This window comes from Anneissia japonica, unplaced genomic scaffold, assembly GCF_011630105.1.
Source record: "Anneissia japonica isolate Jap-2015-1 unplaced genomic scaffold, ASM1163010v1 scaffold7731_len1735946_cov199, whole genome shotgun sequence".
NCBI classification, from domain to species: domain Eukaryota; kingdom Metazoa; phylum Echinodermata; class Crinoidea; order Comatulida; family Comatulidae; genus Anneissia; species Anneissia japonica.
The window spans coordinates 1,354,270-1,374,774 of NW_022758997.1; the positions used below are offsets into that span (position 1 = coordinate 1,354,270).

At 34.8% G+C, this 20,505-nt stretch overlaps 3 protein-coding genes across 4 annotated transcripts in view; 2 read left to right on the plus strand and 1 right to left on the minus strand.

Annotated features, from left to right (window-relative positions):
* The window catches only part of LOC117125501 (DNA replication licensing factor MCM5-like), an 8,259-nt gene extending 7,333 nt beyond the window's left edge, over window positions 1–926 (plus strand). Inside the window, exons 13-14 of the mRNA XM_033272005.1 lie at window positions 103–258; window positions 518–926. Of these exons, the coding sequence (XP_033127896.1) occupies window positions 103–258; window positions 518–619 (258 nt within the window). The 3' untranslated portion in view covers window positions 620–926. The remainder of the gene's footprint in view (window positions 1–102; window positions 259–517) is intronic.
* LOC117125511 (putative tRNA pseudouridine synthase Pus10) lies at window positions 480–10,023 on the minus strand. Of its 2 annotated transcripts, none has more exons than XM_033272018.1 (19): window positions 9,875–10,023; window positions 9,048–9,192; window positions 8,055–8,366; window positions 7,527–7,613; window positions 7,097–7,131; window positions 6,553–6,664; window positions 5,960–6,021; window positions 5,775–5,823; window positions 5,539–5,618; window positions 5,086–5,168; window positions 4,459–4,584; window positions 4,221–4,277; window positions 4,006–4,082; window positions 3,856–3,911; window positions 3,405–3,522; window positions 2,746–2,888; window positions 1,580–1,679; window positions 1,247–1,406; window positions 480–1,211 (listed from the first exon to the last, which is right to left on the minus strand). In XM_033272018.1, the coding sequence occupies exons 2-18, from the start codon at window positions 9,177–9,179 to the stop codon at window positions 1,329–1,331; spliced, it is 1,707 nt and encodes a 568-aa protein (XP_033127909.1). In that variant the 5' UTR covers window positions 9,180–9,192; window positions 9,875–10,023; the 3' UTR covers window positions 480–1,211; window positions 1,247–1,328. The 2 variants fall into 2 exon arrangements, with proteins under 2 accessions (XP_033127909.1, XP_033127910.1); XM_033272019.1 differs by having other exon boundaries at window positions 9,048–9,181; window positions 9,875–10,009.
* Window positions 10,024–10,781: 758 nt separating this feature from the next.
* LOC117125517 (zinc finger CCCH domain-containing protein 14-like) overlaps window positions 10,782–20,505 on the plus strand; it is a gene marked incomplete in the record, with an annotated part of 12,109 nt that continues 2,385 nt past the window's right edge. Inside the window, 14 exon segments of the mRNA XM_033272029.1 lie at window positions 10,782–10,860; window positions 11,480–11,522; window positions 12,097–12,211; window positions 13,040–13,763; window positions 14,175–14,344; window positions 15,303–15,425; window positions 15,900–16,156; window positions 16,740–16,902; window positions 17,416–17,618; window positions 18,108–18,296; window positions 18,493–18,610; window positions 19,334–19,473; window positions 20,247–20,341; window positions 20,464–20,505. Coding sequence (XP_033127920.1) covers window positions 10,825–10,860; window positions 11,480–11,522; window positions 12,097–12,211; window positions 13,040–13,763; window positions 14,175–14,344; window positions 15,303–15,425; window positions 15,900–16,156; window positions 16,740–16,902; window positions 17,416–17,618; window positions 18,108–18,296; window positions 18,493–18,610; window positions 19,334–19,473; window positions 20,247–20,341; window positions 20,464–20,505 — 2,418 coding nt within the window.

Below are 20,505 nucleotides of genomic sequence, written 5' to 3' on the forward strand. Positions count from 1 at the left end.
CATTAACATAGGAGAGGGAAGGGGAAAATTACAGAACGATAGACAAAAAAAATAGGAAGGGCATGCTAGTAAATACATGTGTTTGACAAACTTTAATGGAAGTTTTTTCACATTCTTCCTACAAATTTAGGAGCTGAAGGTTTCACAACACAAGAGGACAGGGAGGAATTGAACCGAATTGAAAAACAATTAAAAAGGCGGTTTGCAATTGGTTCTCAGGTCTCCGAGCACTGTATTATCCAAGATTTCTTGCGACAGGTGTGTAGATGGCTTTTCAATTGTAACAGACTTCTTTTTTTTTAATTCTGCTGTAATGTCATTTTTATACCATCAAGTCGTAGCGAGAATAGATGCTTTAGTTATATCTGTACTAACATTCCACTAAGTTGTTATTGGTCATCTATTTTGAAAGGCATATATGCTACAATGCAAGCCAACCTTTGAAAGACAGAAATTTGATAATTACATACTTGTAAAAGTTCTTTTTAATAACCTTCATATTTCTTTGTCTTTATAGAAATATCCTGAACGCTCGATTTACAAAGTGATCCATTTGATGATGAGACGAGGCGAGATTCAGTATCGTATGCAACGTAAGATGCTGTACAGAATAAAGTAAACAAGATTGGATACGACGGCAGTTAACTTAACACCATTCAAAAACAATCCTTTTGTCTTATTGATGATTTATTTATTATGCTCTGAAATGTTGGTTTCGACAATTTGATATTCAAGAGATAGTAAAAATGTAACTGTTTATGAATCCTGATTGTAACCACTTAATACTGTATATAAAAGTTACTTGGCAACAGATTCCAAATTTACATACAATTTGAAAACACAAGGTGCCTTCAAATATAAATTTGAAATTAAATTCAAATGTAAATACTGTATTAGTTAATTAATAAAACACATGTTTAGGTAAATTCTGTGTTTATTCGACTTCTGTATAAGACGATGTCATTTGTCCATTTTGTTTCATTTCCTCTTTTGCTGCTACTCACAGGGATGGCACTGTACGCTGGTGACATTGCACCTCTTTTCCTGCTCCGATGTCAATGTTTATTCCATCTGTAACTGGCTCCCTGAACTACAAAGCTTTGTATTCAACTTATCAATTAACTACATAGTGGTGATGAATAGTCACTCGCCCATGTATAATTTTCTTATCTACTGTAAATACTTGAATAAGCATGGAAAGAGCGCCACACCGAAGCATCCAAAAGTTGACACCAAAGAATTCTGCATTTAAATGTTTAATTTTATTATCTAAATTCATTAGTTGAAAATTAAATGTTTTAATCATAACACTTCCAGACCTGATGGCTTCAAAGCTCAACTTGTGGTTGGTTGGTTGGTTGGTTGTTTGTGTTGTCCAGTTTTTTTGGCCAATCTAGATCCACAGACTAATTTTTAAAAAAAATATCGAAGCTTGTGACACAATGTGGTATTGCACATTTCAATCTGCTCTACAAATATCCAAGTGCTTACAGGCATTAATCCAAATAACAAATGATGTATAATAGCTACAATTAGTGATTATTATCACTCGAGATAGATTTGGTGATATAATACTTACTGCTACATCCAGTTCCAAAATATCAACATGGCATTTCAGTAAGCTGCCGAGATTTGGTTCGGTACGCCCAAAGTCACTGTGGACAAATTCTTTTATGTACCTGATGAACACCGATTAAAGAATATAATGATATATAAACATTATTATTATTAACATACTTATTGTAAATTTAAAACTACTTTTGAGTGCAAAAATTAATTGACAATCTAATTACAGGGGTCCCAGGTTGAAAGAAACCATTTCTGGGAGATTCGTTTAATGACATTGCGAGTGGTATATATATTCTATGAGAAAAAAAAAGTGTAGGTACCAAACAAAAGGCCACACCCACCTCAGGCCCACCATGATTGGGGATGAAGCCTGGAACTGGCACTGTCAGACTGCAAAATATAAGGGAAATAATCGGCGACCAAAGTTTCTGCCTAAATAAAACAAAAATATTTGTTTTTTACTGAATTTGTGGGAGATTTTTGCTTTTGTGCGGGAGACCATACCGATTTCTGGGAGACTCCCGGGAATTCAGGGAGAATTGGGACCCCTGTAATTATTGAGAGAGGTCTAATACTAGACAAAAATAAGCCCCAATGAGAGAATATATAGCAATTGAAATTCTGTTGAGGTAGAGGATGAATTGCACTTTTTAATAAACTGCACTCAATACTCTAACCATAAACACTTTATTTTCAAACATTAGGGATGGTATAAACAACTTTGATAGCTTAAAAGATTATGATAAATTCATTAGTCTCATGAGTGGTCAAGATTTTGACATTTTGCTGCCACTCCTCAAATTCACATGAGCTGTTTCTATGGAGAGGGAAGTCTCTGGAATTTAGTGCTTCTTGTATTGTCTTCTTGTAAGTTATCATTGTTTCTGGGTCCTTCCCTGAACCCAGGGTGAGAGTTCATAATTTTTTTTTAATTGTATAAATGAAGCTATATGCTAAATTGCAGTCAATCATCCAATAAAGACAAGCATTTCTACATTTTCAAAAGGCATGAGTTCCAGTACAGTATTTGATTTACTGTACTTGTACAGTATTGTAACAGTAGCATTTAAAAGTAAATGAAGCACTACGCTAAATTTACAACCAATTACAAGATAAGGAGATCAGGATCTTGAGGTTTCAGAAGGCATGAAGTTGTGGCAACATAATTAAGGATACGTGCCGGCTTGTGTGCTGAGGTTCAACTGGAAATGGTGATCGTCTATATACTGTGCTTGCATACTGTGGACTACTCGCTCCCTTGTTGCAAGGTTACGACGGTGTAACACACGGATTGGTGTCTTTTGGTAAATCACAAGATCCTGAATTATTGGAAAATGTAAACAAAAAAATCAGTTATGATTAAATTAGGTGATGTCAAAATAATTTTCTTTCAGATATAATTTGACCTTGCCCATATCATAGGATGCATATATTGTAGCTCTTGCACAAATGCATACCCTATTTTATGCATATCATTCTTTACTAGAGATTATAATGACCCTTTAACTAGTCCTTGGTTTCGATGGTGATGTTTGACACTATCATGCGGTCCTACTGGCACTATACAATCACTAACCCTAGTCATGGGATAGATATGTACCATATGTGTACCGCATTTAACAATTTCATTGCTTTACACCTATTCAAATACAGATACTTGAAAATGTCCGAAGCAAAAAAATCACCTTATACCACATTAGTTTGCGACCTATCACCCCCTTCATGTAATCATCAAACCCTCACTCCAACACCCCCACCTCAATTTCAAGACTCCTAGATACAACCCACTGCGACCAAGGTCCAAGGTGGAAGAGAGTGGGAGGAGATTTACTCACCTTAAATGTTTCCAGTATTTTGAGATCTTCTGGGGTTTTTGCCTCTTCCACCCATATTTTGGCATTGTATGATTTTGTCTTTGACGTCTCACCCTCCTTCAGTTTCTTAGTTTCCTCTCTAAAAAAACATACAACCATGAATATGTTTTTCATCATATTTGAACTGTAATAATTGTCTCCCGGTGTACTGCCCAATCATGACCAGAAAGACCCCACTTCAGACTTTTATGGCTTAACTTTGGTGTTTACACCGAATAAATCAACTCAAATATTAATGATTATGAATTAAATAGACCATCCTATTAAATAAATCAATATGCAATAAGATGAATATTACTGTACAGTACAAAGAAAATAAAAATGATTTACATGTTAAACAGTAAAATATACAGTTTGAAATGCCAATTGTTTGTTCAGTTTAAAAATAATAATATTCTTATATATCACTTACTTTGTGACCATCTGCAAGTCACTTACAGCAACATCTTCGGTTCTGGAATTTATAAACTATAAGAAAAATATAAATAGCTGTGAATTTTAAATTTAAACTTCATTTTATTTCATTTAAAAAAATGTATTTTATAGATCTGGCATCGTATACCTCTTGTAATTCTGTCATATCTTCTTGCCCTTGTAAAGCTCGGTGTGGATTCAGTAGCTCAACTAGGAATGGCCTGCCTGCAATGTAAACATCAATCCATCCATCATAAATAACATACAATATATTAACTATCAAGTATATAATTTATTTAAAAAAAAAACATCAAAAAAAGACAAAAATAAAAAGAAAAATTATAAAGGTTAAAGGTCATTTACCTCTTCCTAATGTCAATACATCAACATCTTCTCTCCCGGAAGAAGAAAATTTGTAATCTACAGATAAAAAAAATATTCTTATACATCAGGCAATTGATCAAGGAATCAATTAAGCAATCTAATGGTTGCTGATCAATTCATAAATCAATTCAGCTGTTGATAATTAATTCTTTAATAGCGGTCAATAAATTCAGTAATCAATATCGATCAATCATTTAATGTAGCTGATATCAGTTACCTTTGGCTTGCAGTTTTTTTTTAATTGGTATGCAAATGTATTCTTCAACTGAATTCTGTGTTTTTCGCTCACCATCGATCAACCACGGTGTTTGACTTAATGTCCGAGAGTATTTGTTGTACCTTCCTGGATGAGAATTGGAAAGCATAAATATTTAAGGTAATGACTAAGTAAAATTAAAAATGATAAAAACTTATATAGCTATTCCTATTGGCTAGCCTTAGCTGCATATAAATGGGGACTTGCTGTTAGGCAAGCATTTACTTAATGGGGGCCGGTGGGCAGGGCTCCCTTCGGGAAGGGCTGGTCCCCCGTCGGGGATAAACACCACAATTTGTCGGGAAAAAAAAAATCATGTCTATTGTCTACATATTAGTAGACTCTAAAATCAATTAAATAAGCCTTTGAAACCCTTAAATTGTTATATTTTTCGGGGGGGGGGCCACCTTCTTGGACCACTTTCGCCTACTTTGCTCTTATTAGGGACATCAGCCCATTGTAAGGGACCTAGGGCCCCCGTCGGCCACCCCTGATACATATGTAATTAACCATATAGTTTCTACATTACAATTTGTAGAAGATGATTGATTGTAAGAATGAGAGGTCTACAATGTAGAATAATCATACCTGCTACAAATACCGGTGCATGGGATATTGTCACATTCACTACACAGGCCTCTGAAGGGGTGTATGGAGGCCAAGGGTACTGCCTAAAAAACATATTACCAGAAAATGAGAATATACAATATGCATGTTATAAATCTACCACTAGTGGAGGCGGTTTGGGAAAGTAAAAAAAAGGTTTGGTTTCCCAACCTGGAGGTCAGGGTTTCAATCCTTTGCCAAGTATTATTTTCGCTTGTGTACTTGAGCAAGGTACTTTATCTACATTGCTTCAGTCCACCCAGCTCTATCAATTTGTAACAGCAAATTGTTCGAGTAACCCGCAGTAAACTAGTGCTTCACACTGGGGTAAGCTCCAGCCTATGAGCCCTGTGGCACAGCAAGTTTTTTACTTTTAAATCTATTATGATTAATATTATTAACCATACACAAAAAATTGATCTTTTTTTTTTTTACCTTTGGAGCTCTTCAGTGGGCATCTCTGACAATTTATTTTGTACCACTGTGCGAGACACGCCATCAAAATTCTGTAATTTCTATAGAAACAAATCCAAAGTTTACTACTGAAATTAAGGAAATACTTTCTAAATAAAAGACTTAATTTTTCAATGTTCCAGGTCAAGAAAATAATAGTCTACAGTACATCACATTGTGATACAACTCAATTATCAAAGTAAATTAAATAAACTTACCCTTCTTCGCTTGCTTGGTGGCTCACTTCTCTTTCTAGTATCTGGGATCCTGAACACAAAAATGAAGACACTGTATTTAAAATCGGCATGTACATAAACATTAATTCATAACAATCTACTTAAGAATTCAATAAAACTTGTTACATGTGACAAATAAAAGTAATGATGAATCAATTTTAACTTACAAAAAATCACATTCTCTACTTGTAGCAGCATGGCTGATGGACAGCCCAATTTCAAAAAGACTCTGAAACAAGAATTTAATACTTTTTTTTTTCTGGGTTGTTGTTTTAATCAATTAGTCAATCAATCAATCAATTAATCAATTGATCAACAGAATAATGTATCATTTAAGCACATTCAAATTATATGATATACAGTAATAGTATTAGTATACTAATTTATGATCATGGAATTGAACACAGATTATCATTCTATTTATATCATAATTTAAGTCTTTTTGTAGCATTTTATCTGACTTTCTTCATAAACTTTTTATCAACCAAGAAAAAAAAAATCATGTGTAAGATAATAAATATTCAAATCTTGAAACCTGAGTATACTCTACATCATCTACATAACTACATTAGAACCCCTATTAAGGGGACACCTTTGGGACCAAAAAGTGTCTCCTTAATATTGGTGTTGCTATAGTGTTAAATGACATACTTTCATTTGTTTTGTTTCCGAAAAAGTGCACCCTTAACAGGAGTGTCCAAAAGAAAAGGTTCTACTGTATAATAAATGACACAAAGATGATATGATATTATAATCTTACCATTGGACTGAATCGGACATCAAGGGGCGAGCTAAGTTTCGGGCCATATACCCACTTCAGTACATCTTTAATGGTAGAAATTTCATCCAGCTTACGCTTGCTGTAGACAGATCTGTTAAATTAAGATTATTAAAGTTATGTCTTCGAAATAGAGGGGACCCAAGGAGGCACAGTCACAGATGGAGAGTCTAGAACACTTTACCTTTAGCCTAACCATGTTTTGGGCTGAGGTATGAAAATGTATGATTATGGCACATCTAGATGGTTGGAAATCAAATTTGATTTGACAAAAAACTGTTGTATGCCCAAATACAGTCATGATGTGGCTATATATGGTCATGATGTGATGTCATCATATTTAGGCATGTCACATGTTTTGACAAATAAAATTTGATAGTCCGGCCAGTGTTTAACCATAAACAACTGCAGCATTTTGCCTCTCTTGAGTTCCGTAATCCACTGAAAATTACTTTCAAATGTAGTACAAGTTGGAGTTATGTTTAAAAAGTTAAAATTACTGGAAAAAAAAAATGACATGACTTACTCATAGTTTGTTTGCAAATGTTTCCAAATAGCATGCTAGACAAACAAATGAAAAGTAAACTTTATTCCAATATGTTGTTAATACTTTATGTCTGGATTTCACACAAATGTTAACCTGCCCACCAATATTGGCACTGTGAGTATAGGTAGAGCAATTATATGTTATTACAAATATTAACTGCATGACATTACATAGCATCTTTGACAATAATGTACAAGTAATCCTATTTTGGCAACACCTTCAATATCATAATAATTGAAATAATTATCATTACCTTAACAATTATCATAAGTATTAGTTTTTATTGTCATTTTTATTATCATTATTTATATTCTTATACTCAAAAGTCTCTTAAAATTAAATCAAATTTTTATATTATGGTGTATCATGACCATATATGTTTTTTGTCAAAAAAATTAGATTTACCAACCTGCCTTAGTATAAATTGAACTGATAACGAGACACTCAGCTGAAACGATTCAAATTTATGATCCGCTTCTTGAACTGTTGCTATCACCTAGCCACATCACAATAATAAAACAAGAATAATAACTGTTATTTATTAGTAGTATCTACCATAATCCACTAGCGAAAATAATGAGAGAGATATTTTAATTTTAGTTTATATTTTTACCCAAACAATTAATGGTCAATAATGTTACCAACTGTTGTATTAAAAACAGCTTGGCAAGATAATAATTAATGACTTAATTTTGCTTGGGTTTCAAAATATCTGATCAGTAATAATATCCGACACATTCAAGTTGTCTAGGAACAATCTTTCCATTATGCTGCTTTGTCCTCATTATAGGCAACATTGTCCTGAACATGAAATCAAACAATAGAAATCACTCATGCCTGTCTGTGGTTTTATTAAGTATCTTACTATTAATAAATTACATTCTTGCTAGAAAGCTTCATAGATAAAAAACAATATTGGATCTTCAGCTAAACTTACCTTTGACACAAACAATGATGAATATTTATCTTGCAAGGTTCCTAAACATGATATGCATAATAGACCACCTTCCTCCCCTTCCGATCTACCAACATCCATCGCATTATCAATCTCTTCGCCATTCTCTTTCTTAGGTATTTCTATTCTGGACTTAGTGTCCCCATTGTTATCATTCTTAACCAATTCAACATCGTTGGCTGTATTTTCTTTTGTAGCATTTAATGAAGATGGGGTTGTAGCTTCATCTGATAATGTTGCATTATCTGTTTTCAAATCTGAGGATGCTGTCTTATGTAAAATCTTGTTGATAATCTAAACAAACAAAATAAAAGTGTTAAGTGAATTTTGTGTGGTACCATATTTAATGAAGATGATACATTCACTATCTATTGTCTGTTTTCAGATAAACACAATCAATATCTGAATTCTTCACATAATAGTCCCAGCAAAAAGCATGATATTTCCCTTGCAAATTTTTAACAGAAGCTGGTCATTGGAAGAATGCTATTGCACTGACCAGGTCACCCAGGGCAAGATAGAAATAACAAAAAAGTAATAATGTTTCTAATAATTCTTTATAAGAGCATTAAATTGCTGGTAATAAATTTGATGGTTTTTATAGCAAACAAAACATGCAAATCAATTTACACTTAATTATATTGATTGGTCATTTTGAAGATTGTAATTTAATTTATTGATTTAATGGACATTTTTCAGACTTTATTACAGAAAATATATCTTTAAATAAAACTATTAATATTATTAATTTTTTTTTGCCATACTGTAAATTATTTTAATTGCGTGGACAGCCAAAATCTAGCTTAAATTTGTGTAGAAAATTGCTAGGAAAATAGGTGTGCAGAATCGTAATTACTGCATAATACCTTTATTATTACTTTTCTGAAATGCTTGGATGGATTTCTATAGTTGCACGGAGGATATATTCCCCGCATAGGCCTTAATTTACAGTTTGGAATAACAGGAAATATTTACCTCTGAAGGACTGTTTCCTTTGAACTGGGAGGGTATTCTGAACCCTAAATAACGCAGTATACATCGCTGACAACATGGACACTCTTGTAGTTCATTTGCAATCACTTCCTGCTCTTCAACTGTCCCAAACATGTCTAATGTTCAGCTTAAAATAAAAACCAGTTCAATTAATTCTGTACCACTGCACTGTACACTTTGATGAAAATAATGCTACTTTGAATGAATGATTGAATGCTATGCTATATGCCTTAAAATGAGAAAATCAATCATATTCTGTTGATTTGAACTTGTTTGGTTGTCCCCTTCACATGCCAAATATGCCAGGATTTGTTTGAGTGGGTTGGGTGGGGGAAGTGGTCCGGCAAGTGGGGAGGGGGAATAGGCCTAGCCCTATAGTATACTATATTATTAATGCCTAGGGGCCTAGGCCTAACCTAATATTAATAATATAAATTAATATAAAAATAAACTCCGTCAAACCTCGATCCATCATTAATTAATATATAGGCCTAGCAGTTTTTGGTCAGTGAGTGGTCTAGTTACACAACGCTAGTCAGCCAGGCACAGACTGAATACGTACACCACCAGAACTGTAAGCATCAGATGCCGCAAAATCGATTTAGGCCTAGGCCTAGCCCCTTACTTATAAGAGCCCCACTCTACTGGTACAGACAGGCGGATACCGCATGCCATCATGGCCCATTCAATGAATCAGTGGGTGTGAAGTGAGGGCCGCTGCAATAAGCACATAAAAACTAAGAGATGCTAGCCTAGGCTTATATATTATTATCATTTATTAAGTGAAGGATTACAGAAATGTGTTTCACCTTCCCTGTTTAAATGTAAAACAATCTTGGCCGAAAACCCATGCACACTGAGTATTCTTTCAAATACAGAGGGGATGGTCGGTGGTCACACAGCCAGGTAAACAACAGCACACTGGCCTTTCCATCCCGAAACTTAAATTCTTTTTTCTGTTTCTAAATTCTGTCTTACAACGCGTCGTCTACACACACTGGCGCGTTTTAGGAGCTCATAACCTGTTTTATAGATACCATTTTGTCTTTTTAAGAATCAGAAGAATGCGGAAAAAAATCATAAAAATAATATTTTCTTTTCTTATTTAGAAAAATGATTATGTTAGAAGTAGCAAGATGGAGGAGAAAATTAAAATGAGATATTATTAATAACTGTGTAGGCCTAATGAGATTTATAAATACTTTAAATTTATAATTATATAGAAAGAAATGTATGTACATCTTATTTTTTCATCACCGGGAAAGCGGAGCTTCTATGTCTAAAGTATTGCCAACTCATAGCTGATGATGAAGAAGGGGTGGGGGTGGGGAGGCATACACAAACCAAGAAGGTATAAAAATAAAAATGTTATACCTTCTTGCATAAACACCATCCACCAGTGAGTCACTGGAGTGACTTAGCCGGCTGGGGATATATTTCTGTGCAGTTTACTTATCTTATATTATTTTATTTTTTGTCACATTTTTTACTAACCTTTGTATTAATTATTGTTTAGCATCAGGAAACGAATTTTACATGTAAGATTTTCTACAAAGTGGAAATAAAAGAATCTTGTATCATCTATCAGTTTGATTCCGTTCTTAACATGTACCTATACTGTAACAGCAAACTACTCAAACAGTCAATGTGAAAACGCGTTGAACAGGTGAGTGACCAAGTTTCTGACAGACGTTTTTTGAAACGCAGCAGCTGAGTTCTAGCAGAGTGTCGTGAGCGTGCGAGAAAGCAATTCAGCAAGATGGATATCGGCAATGAAATCAGTCATAAAATAAGGGTAATTCAAACTTATTCTCAATGGAAAAGATATCCTGTTTAAACAAAAATGTTCAGTCTTCATTTTGACATAACTTCATTAATTGCAAAATGCATATTGGTGATTGCATTTTGAAAGTATTATACTAGCTTAGCTAGGCTGGGTAGGCTCCTATTATTCTAGCGGGTAGCCTTAGGGGAGCCTGCCGCTACAGCAGGCTAGACCTCGCTAGGGCAGGCATGTGGACTTACTTGGGTTTGGCCTAGGTAGAGTTTTGAAGTAAATCATCTATTTCTTGAAACTAGTTAGTGGGCATAGCTTAATCAAGTTTATACCTGGTTTAAACAACTAGCCATATGATATGACAGGCTATTTACAAAACTTTGCTTGTTTGCCATTTCTGTGAAATTTCTCTCCAAACCTTAACAAAATAAAAATACAATGATTTTATTTTAAGTTTAAACATGCAGTTTAAAAATCCGATCTTCAGAAAGATCATCACTTTGGCAGACATCATTTAATAAACCTAATTTGATGATATGACTAACCTACATTTTATCATTTACTGTAGTTTATTGTACAAGTTGCAATATTTTTAGTTGTAACTTATATATAACAAAAAAGAACTTTCTTTTTCCAGGATGCCATCAAAGCAAAGCTGGTTGACCTGGGGGCGTATGTAGGTCAGTAGACCGGTTGGCATATTTAATTACGTAACATTTTAATCTCTCCATCTCAACTGCACCATCATCTTCATTATCATCATATCCCTATTCATCTTCTCCACCATCATCATCACCACCATCATCATCATTCATCATTATTATCATCAGCTAAACGGAACATCAGTATCTCCAAATTCGTCAGATATACTGTCATAATCATCATTATCATCATCATTAATTATTTTTAATCACAGTCTCATTATAAATTATCACAACAACCATCATTATCATGTCATCTTCGTTGTCATCATAAATATCATCCTCATCATCATCCCCACTATCACCATTTTGACTTTAATCATCATTATCAATCATTGTTACCATTATTATCCTTACTATTATAATATTTTTCACCTTTGAAAGTGAGAGTCATGTGGTTTAATAATAGAACTATGAATTTCTATGGTTTATTGCAAACACATCTCAGTTCAAAATGCTCTACTGTACATCAAATTGATGACAATAGATGATCAGCTGGCTGTACATCAAATTGTAGAGGGCGCCTGCTATCCTTTATTTTTATTGATTGTAGATGAGGAGCTGCCAGACTACATCATGGTGATGATTGCCAATAAGAAAACAACAGCTCAGATGAAAGATGATCTGCAATTATTTCTTGGTAACAATACAGAGAAATTTGCATTGTGGTAAGTGAACTATTTAGAACATCTTATGACGGCTTGTCCCGCCTACTATTGTTGACAGACAGGAGTAGCTGTTACCTGTTTATCGGTTAGCTCAGACACGAAAAAGGGAGAATCGAGTTACTGCACAAGCAAGTCCATACCTCAAGGGCTTGAGACTATACAGCACCATATAAATCCAACTACATTACAATATATTACACATAACACCGTAGCACCGAATATATATTTTTATATTGTTTACTTGATTTGAATAAATGTTAAATTTGAATAAAGTATGCAGTAGGTCACAGGACTCAAATCGCTGATTGTGACTTGACAAGTGTACTTACTGTTGAATATGAATGTAGCTGTAACTTATTGGCCGATAAGTTGGCTTTCCAATGCCATGGTCCTTATTCATAAAGCATTACATTATTAAGTTTTTTAACAAAGCCCTGAATAGCAGCTATCTTTTAGCATAGAAGCCTAATTTAAATGGACACACTACTTCGTACCACTGTCGGCTGATGAATTTGTCTCTGCTGTCTGTGATCACTTCATGGTGGCGCGCATTGCTGTGCTTTCCAAACATTGTGGCGGCTGATGAAAGTCTTAGGAATGCATGTGCCCTGCTTTAGAGATACATGTTGGAAGTAGTCACTATCACTCACATGATAAGCACATACCGTTACAGTATGTCTAAACTTGTTTAAACATCTAGCAAATGAGTTCCATTAACCAGATGTCGTCATGGATTGTATTTCATTGTACTATGTTAAGGGCATTATTATTCTGGTAGTTTCAAATGTTTGTTTTGTTGATGATGATTCCTTTGCCTTCTGCTTGTAGGTTGGATGCTGTTCTTCATAAGTTGCAGTCTGCTACAGTAGAAGCTTCGTTGGTAACTCCTACATTGGACAAAGAGACCATACCTGCTGCTCAGCAGGCGAAAAAAATCCGCAAAGGCAAAGATTCCAAGACGGGGAAATCATCAAAACACAGCAAGGCCAGAGAATCTGAGGTTGAGAAATTCACGGAAGAAGTCTCTTCAGCAGCATTGCATGAACCAGAACCGTTGTCAATTGAGGAAAAACCAGAAACACCAGATGATCCCTCACAGGCAGTCATCACCTTAACACCAGAGACTGGTGACATCTTTGATGAAGAACTTAATCCAGAAACCACTGAGGTGAAAAGTGCACCAGAGAAGCAGGTCACATTTTCTCCAGTTGCTCCACCACCAGAGACACAAGTCTCAGAAGTTGCTCCAATGCAAAGGAGTCATAACGTTCGTCCAGTTTTCTCGGAAAAACCGCATCCATATATTTCGGAAAAAGTTCACCCAAAGGTTTTGGAAAAACCTAGCACAGATATGTCTGAAAAACCTCACCCAGATGTGTCAGAACAACGTCTCCCAGATGTGACTGAAGAAAGTCAAGTGTTAAATAATACAGGGAAGAGTACTGTGACACACATTTCAACATCTCCGATGTCTATGATAGGGGAATGTGAAGTGATTACAAGGACAGTTCAAACCGTACCTATAACATATACAGCAACCAAGAAAATTCAGGTATTTTTCGAATTAGTTTATTTTCCCTTAATTGTATGATACCGTAATTATAAAAATGTAGATTTAAATATAATAATAAATAATTCTATTTTGCACTGTCTTATATTTTTTTTAGCCATTCCTGTAATGATATTCCTTTGACTGATTAGTATTGTGTCATTAACATAAGCAGTATTATTGTTTACAATTACTTATTGTACATTTACATACATAGCACATACAGTAGTGTAAGAAAAGGAGACACTCTTGTGAGCTTGACATGCAGTGTTGAAATTGACAAATACAATTTAATAGCCTGGACTAGGCTTTATAATCAGTATACAAATATGTTTAATTTGTACTATTATTTAAAGACTCAGTGCTCCTTCAAAAAGTTAAACCAATTTACAAGTGCTACATTTTTATTTTCAGTCACGGCTTGGGGTCAGAGGCCACAGATCAGGAATGCATCAAGGTAGTAGTGAATCTAGGAAGTACATGTTAGGGTCTGTAGTGGGCCAGGTGATTGATGATGAAGAAGAAAACGATTCTTTACCTGTTACCAAGCAAGGCTTGACAAGTGTTGTCAAACCTAAAAGAAGGTATGTTTTAATGATGCTTGTACTGTTCTACAATGCCTTTTGTAGTGTACTTCTATGACTCATTTCCCATCACTGTTCTCTTCATGCGGAGAGCCGAAATGCAAGTTTCAATTTCACCATGTCTTATTATAGATAAGACATTAAGCCATTTGTCTTCAAACTTTTGTAGGTTATCCTGGTGTTTACACCAAATGAATTCAGTCTACTCAAGACTAGCCTTAGTTGTGGTTATACTGTTACTTATCCATTGAGTAATTAAATTCAATCTTTATTGATCCAGTATATAAAAAAATACATCAGAAAATCTTTGTTTATACTGTGATGACTGTGAGTACAATGGATTAACCTCTTTACTAAGAGAATGTGAACTTAAACACTGGTGAACCTCATGTGTGCCAGTGCTAATTAGTGATTGACGCTAATGATTGTTATGATATTGGTAATGGTTTCGGGAATAGTGGTAGCTTGGTGGTACTGTATATGAGAATGAGTTGCGGAAATTGTAGAAACATGTTGGTGATTTGTGGCAGTGATGATGATAGTGGTAGTATTGAAGAGGATGATAGTGGTGTTGAAAATGATGGTGGAGGTTAGGATGATGAAGATTCATGGTGAATGTAATGTTCCATGACAGTAATGATGTTGGCTGGAACAAGGGCAGATCCAGAATTTTTCAAATGGGGGAGGGGGACATTTGTATTCTGTTTTTTTTTTTTTTTCTTATTTCATTACATAGTGTAGCATTGATATGCACTGAAATTTAAAAATTTAGTTTCAAAACTGGTGGGTAGTTTTCGATCTGCATTTGTGGAATGGTTGTCATGGTGCTAGTGATGTTTATGATGTGATTATTATAAGATTCTAAGTGATAGTGTCATAGTTTAATGATTATTATATAAAAAGGAAATTATTAGTACTGTACAAACAATATTAGCATTTGCAAACATTTATGTTGTAGGCCAACCCTTCCACCTTCAAAGCAAGCTAACAAGTCTCTTTTAGTAAGGGCAATGAGTGATGCACAGAGGTCTACTATCACAGAGCTTGAGAAACAACGATCAAATGCTGTGAAAATTGTGAGGTAGGTCAGAGGGTAATATGGGTCTTGCCAGTGCCAGAACCAGCATTAGTGACCAAAACAAGAAAATTGATTTCTTAAAATATTCATATATTCATATATTCTCCACATTATAAGCTTCAATATAATTGGTCATTTACTGGATTCAACGTATTACTGCCAAGTAAAATTGTTACAGCTTCTTTGTACTAATGTATACAATACTGCCACACTCAAATTATTCTGTTGAACAATTAACGACTGTACGCTCGTTTTGAATGGCAAGCCTCATATAATTATGCTACTGATGGAGGGGACAACTTTATGTAATTAATTTAATATCGACATGCAATTGGTAATGATGATGAGGATTATATATTCATTATCAAGTTAGAGAATATTGGGCTTGCACCTGAATCAAGCTAATGATGATGTGGATTTTGAAGTTAAATATAAATAATCTCTAGATTCTTACTTGAAAACTTTAAATTTTAACAGGCCAAGTGTCAAAGGCAAGACTGTATCAAGAAACCTAATTTCACGCGCTATTTCTGACGCCACAGTGTCCCAGATACAAACCCGAATTCAGCAAAATCCACACAAAAGGCCAGACCGTGATGAACTGCTTTCAAGAGGGCTAATTTCAAGGTCAAAATCAAGTGAAAAAATTCAAAGAAACCTTGATAACAACCAGTACCTGTGTGTATTACCAACTTCACACCAAGATGAAGAGGAAGTGATCACTGATGACCAAGGTAAGATGATGATAATGATACAGAGAGCTTGCATCATATTAAGAATGCTCAACCTTCAATTCTAGAGTTATGTGCTTGTACAGTTTTTTGTTTTTAAGTCATTCATTTCATTAATTTGTGGATTTTGTAGCCAAAATCATTGTCTTCAAAATGACAAAATCAGTCCTGAAAATTTTTGTTGGAACTGCAGTCATTTATGTTTAAATTTAATAGGAACAGTTGCGGTTCTGCTACTCAATCTTGAGGTCAGAGTTTGAATCCTTCGCTGAGCATTTCGTTAAGTGTCCTTAGGCAAGGCACTTTACGTATGGTTGCCTCTCTCGACCCAGGAGTACAAGTGGGTACCTGTAGGTTCAAGTTCAAAATGCACTGATTATACATATGCAACATTATGGTATTTCCCTAGTGAGATGAGTATGTGTTAAATATGTACTTGATCCAATGACCAGGGGCAATAATGTGAAGTGCTTAGAGGCCTTGTTGGCATTAAGTTTAACATATTGTTGTTATTGTGTCAGTAAATTATAGCTGAATTGAAAATATGGACAAAAGCGACAACTATAATGTTTTTGTTTATTCGCAGATGACACTGTACTTACTGTCAGGCATGTAGATGTTGAAAGCGATTTGGAACATGTTGAAGCTCAAGAAGACAAGAGGATAATGAAGATAGTGTATGCAGACGAACGCGTTGTCAAGACAACTGCAAAAGTGTCTCCTGTGCACAAGATAAAGGAGCCAGATGTGTATGTTTTCAGTTTAATGTTTAAGGTTACACTTGCATGATGATTATTTAATAAGGGCCCCATTATAATGCAGGCAAACATTCTGAGGTTTATATGCCACTGACTGGCTCAGATGCAGGGCATATCCTCAAAAATTAAGACTTTTGATTTGTGTGATGACATAATGCTGGAATGGATTCACATATGAGTGACCATCCCATGTTATCTGCACAACATAGATTCGGGCCAAACTGTGTCCTAGAATGCAGGTGACACATGCACGTCCTACCATAGTCGTGCAATCAAAATCTCTCATATCTATGACAAATCCAAGGTCATGCCCACTGACACAGCAAATGACGGACCCACTGTAACAACTACTGACACATACATTCCCATTCCCTTTGATACATCCCCACCACAGCTGCCACTACCACATCCAAATATCTTGTCTTATTTTTCTGATCTAAAACATAATTCATAATAATTAACTATAAACAGAAATAAAAGATTTAAATGTCTGTACTTTTTCAGAGTACCTCCGAAACCTGTCAACAACCCCAAGTTTATTGTCACCTTGTCTGGAGCAGAAGCATTGCGTTCACCCCAAAAGAGGGCGCCAAAGAGAGCAAGAGTTATTGCACAGAGACCTTTAACTAGGACAATACATAAACAAGAGGTGACAACATCACTACCACTTTACAAAGCAACCAATAAAGAAGCTCTGCTAATGAGATGTGAGTACTTATGATTGTTGTTGCTGTTGTTGCTGTTATTGTTTTCTATTTAACACTAGCTACGTTTACACAGCAGAAGTTATGTTCATGTTTATCTGATGATATAGGTGTAAATGGCTGTTAAGTTGCCTCCACATTGCCACGGTTGTTTGACCCTTTGTGAGTCATCACAGAAGTCGCTGTTGATGAACAGTACGAAATACAATTATTTGCAAAAATTTGCGAAATACAGAAGGAGTAAAACAACATTTTGTTTTTTATCAATTACATATGATTTTAAACATTTTTTACAAAGAGTTTCAAAACTAAACAATGCATAGAGTTTTTTTTTCAGGTCAGTTCTAATCATGTAACTTACATACAACGGATTAGTCAAGTTAATGTGTAGACGGTGTTACTCTGATAGCAAACGGCAAGCATAGCTACTGTTGACCCTCATTCCATGGTCATTCTGAGTTGTAGCATTAATTTTATATATGTTTTTAACAGTGAATGAAGTAGAAGAAACGTTTGAGTCACCAGAAGATGAGGAATTTGCACTGAAAACTCAAGTTTTGAAAAAAGTTGATGTAATGGGTATTTCCCCTCAGGTTGAGGCTGAGCTCTCCACTGCCACAATACCATCACAGCTTACACCAAAAGTAGATCAGGTATCCTTTAGCCTACATGACTCCGAAGGTAAGACAGAATTTTGTCTTGTGAGTTGTCTGATGAGTTTGGGCATTATCCATCTTCCAACAGACATTGACTCATTTTTTGATCGAATATGTCTATATTATATACTATCAGTGAAGTCTTATCAAACAAACTATATTATGTTAATATATGATGTATATTATCTTGTATATATATGTAAGGATTATATTTTTTAAAGATGAAGAAGATAATGTTTCACCATCCAAGAAGCAAAAGCTTTTGGAACGTTGTATGTTCTGGCCAGCCTGCAAGAATGGTGACACCTGCTCCTATATCCACCCTACCACTAAGTGTGTGTAAGTGATTTCCTTTTTGACTGGCCAACTCTCTCACACAAGTTATAAATCACCTCAAGAATAAATGGAACAATCCGCACCAGTTGCCATTTATTTACTTTCAAAAATGACCATACACACATCCTTATTCTCCTTCAAATTCCAGTATTAGTGAGGTTTAAATCTGAGACGACGAGTAATCTGGGAATCTAAATTCTAATTATGAATATATGATGCAAACTGCAACAGAGTATAAATTCTGTTTTGTTTAGATTTCCAACAACAAAATAGTGCATTAAGACTTAATTACATATTGCTGTATAGCTAGCAAATGAGTTTAAGCTTATGTATGTGTCTTTAACCACAGATTCAATGTTGGTTTAACATCCCAGACAAATTAACTCAGTAATATTCAAACACTATGAATATAATTTTGTGCGTGTTCATGTCTCACAATGATATCAACCATACCAGATTGCTCAGCATCTCAGATCTTAGCTGAATACTGGATTTATACAGGGAACCAGACTGTTCCATTTAATTTTTTTTGGGGGGGGGGCGGGGAAGGGAGGTGTTGGTGATTTTTATGTATTGAATAGTTGGTATTTCCCAGTAAGTTTCTCACTCTAACAAGTTTACTACTTTTTAAATCTAATCAAAGTTATGAAGATGGATAATATGATTGTTAAAACAAAAAGTGTTATTTTGCATTGACTATAATTTTTCTTATTTTGTCATTTTTAGGACATTTCCAAATTGTAAATTTGGCGATAAGTGTTTGTATATTCATCCAAATTGTAAGTTTGATGCGCAGTGCTCACGCTCAGACTGTCCTTACACACATGCTACTCGTAAACAAATTGGCACCCAGCCAAGTCAAAAAGGTAATCTTATAAAATCAGAAGCTGTTTGTGTGAGATTGTGTTAAATGTTGTATAAATGCATAGATGTTCTGCTAGGATTCTTTGCTATTACCCACTCCATGCATTCAGTGTGGTAAAATGAGGCTTGCGCCAGCCATGTTTAGTGAACCCTCCGACCGCTAAATGAAAATACAATTTTAGTTTTGGCTAGTTAGTGCGCCCTCTGCCACAAAAAATTGAAATTTCAGAAAACAACAAACATTTTTTGTTTAATTTATTGAGCCCTCTGCTGCTATGAAATCTCCAAAAATAATATATATATATTTCTTAATTATATAAATTTGCCAATCTCATTACTACACTGTTTACATTTATTAATATAATTTCATTTTTATTTTCATCTCCACCTAGATCATTTTGCCAAAGAAGAAAACACATTTTATTTATTTTTTTCCGCCCTCCTTTGATGATCTCTAAAAAAGTTTGCTAAGCAGGGTATTTAAAAAAAAACCTCGCAATAATCTGTTTGAGGTACCAAATTTATTCCTTAAATCTTGGTCTGTTTAGTTATTTTTTTGTCTAAGAAAAGCCGACCCAATTTTTTACATGATTTTCAGCATTTCAGGCCTATGTATGTAAAAACTTCTTATTCTATAAAGGTTGATGTGGTGTTTGTGTGGGTGGTTACTTTGTTACAACTAGATGGTGTGGGCATTTTTTGTAAACAGGTTGCGATCAAGTGAATAAATAAATCAGTTGAAATAATCGTTCTTTTCTTCATTTTTCCCTTTTAGTTGAAACTCCATCAAAACTTGCAGGTCATGGACAAACTGTATGCAAATTCCATCCTCTTTGTAAAAATCCATCTTGTCCTTTCCACCATCCAAAGGTAAGTATGCCACCATAGATGATCAGCTAATACAAAATTCTAGACTGAAAAATTAACTTTATTACTATGCAAACAGCAGTCAAGTAACAATCTTCTTGTTATTATCCATCTTCTCTGTTCAGCCATGTCGATTTGGAGCTGCCTGCACTAGGCCAGATTGTATC

Bases quoted from the DNA above. Each gene is read 5' to 3' on its own strand.
- LOC117125511 (XM_033272018.1), bottom strand. From the start codon at position 9,179: ATGTTTGGGACAGTTGAAGAGCAGGAAGTGATTGCAAATGAACTACAA. The intron at 3,523-3,855 runs GTAAGTGATATA...ATGTTTTTTTAG, and splicing joins GACTTGCAGATGGTCACAAA to AGAGGAAACTAAGAAACTGA. The intron at 1,407-1,579 runs GTAAGTATTATA...TTTAAAAATTAG, and splicing joins TTTTGGAACTGGATGTAGCA to TCTGTGGATCTAGATTGGCC.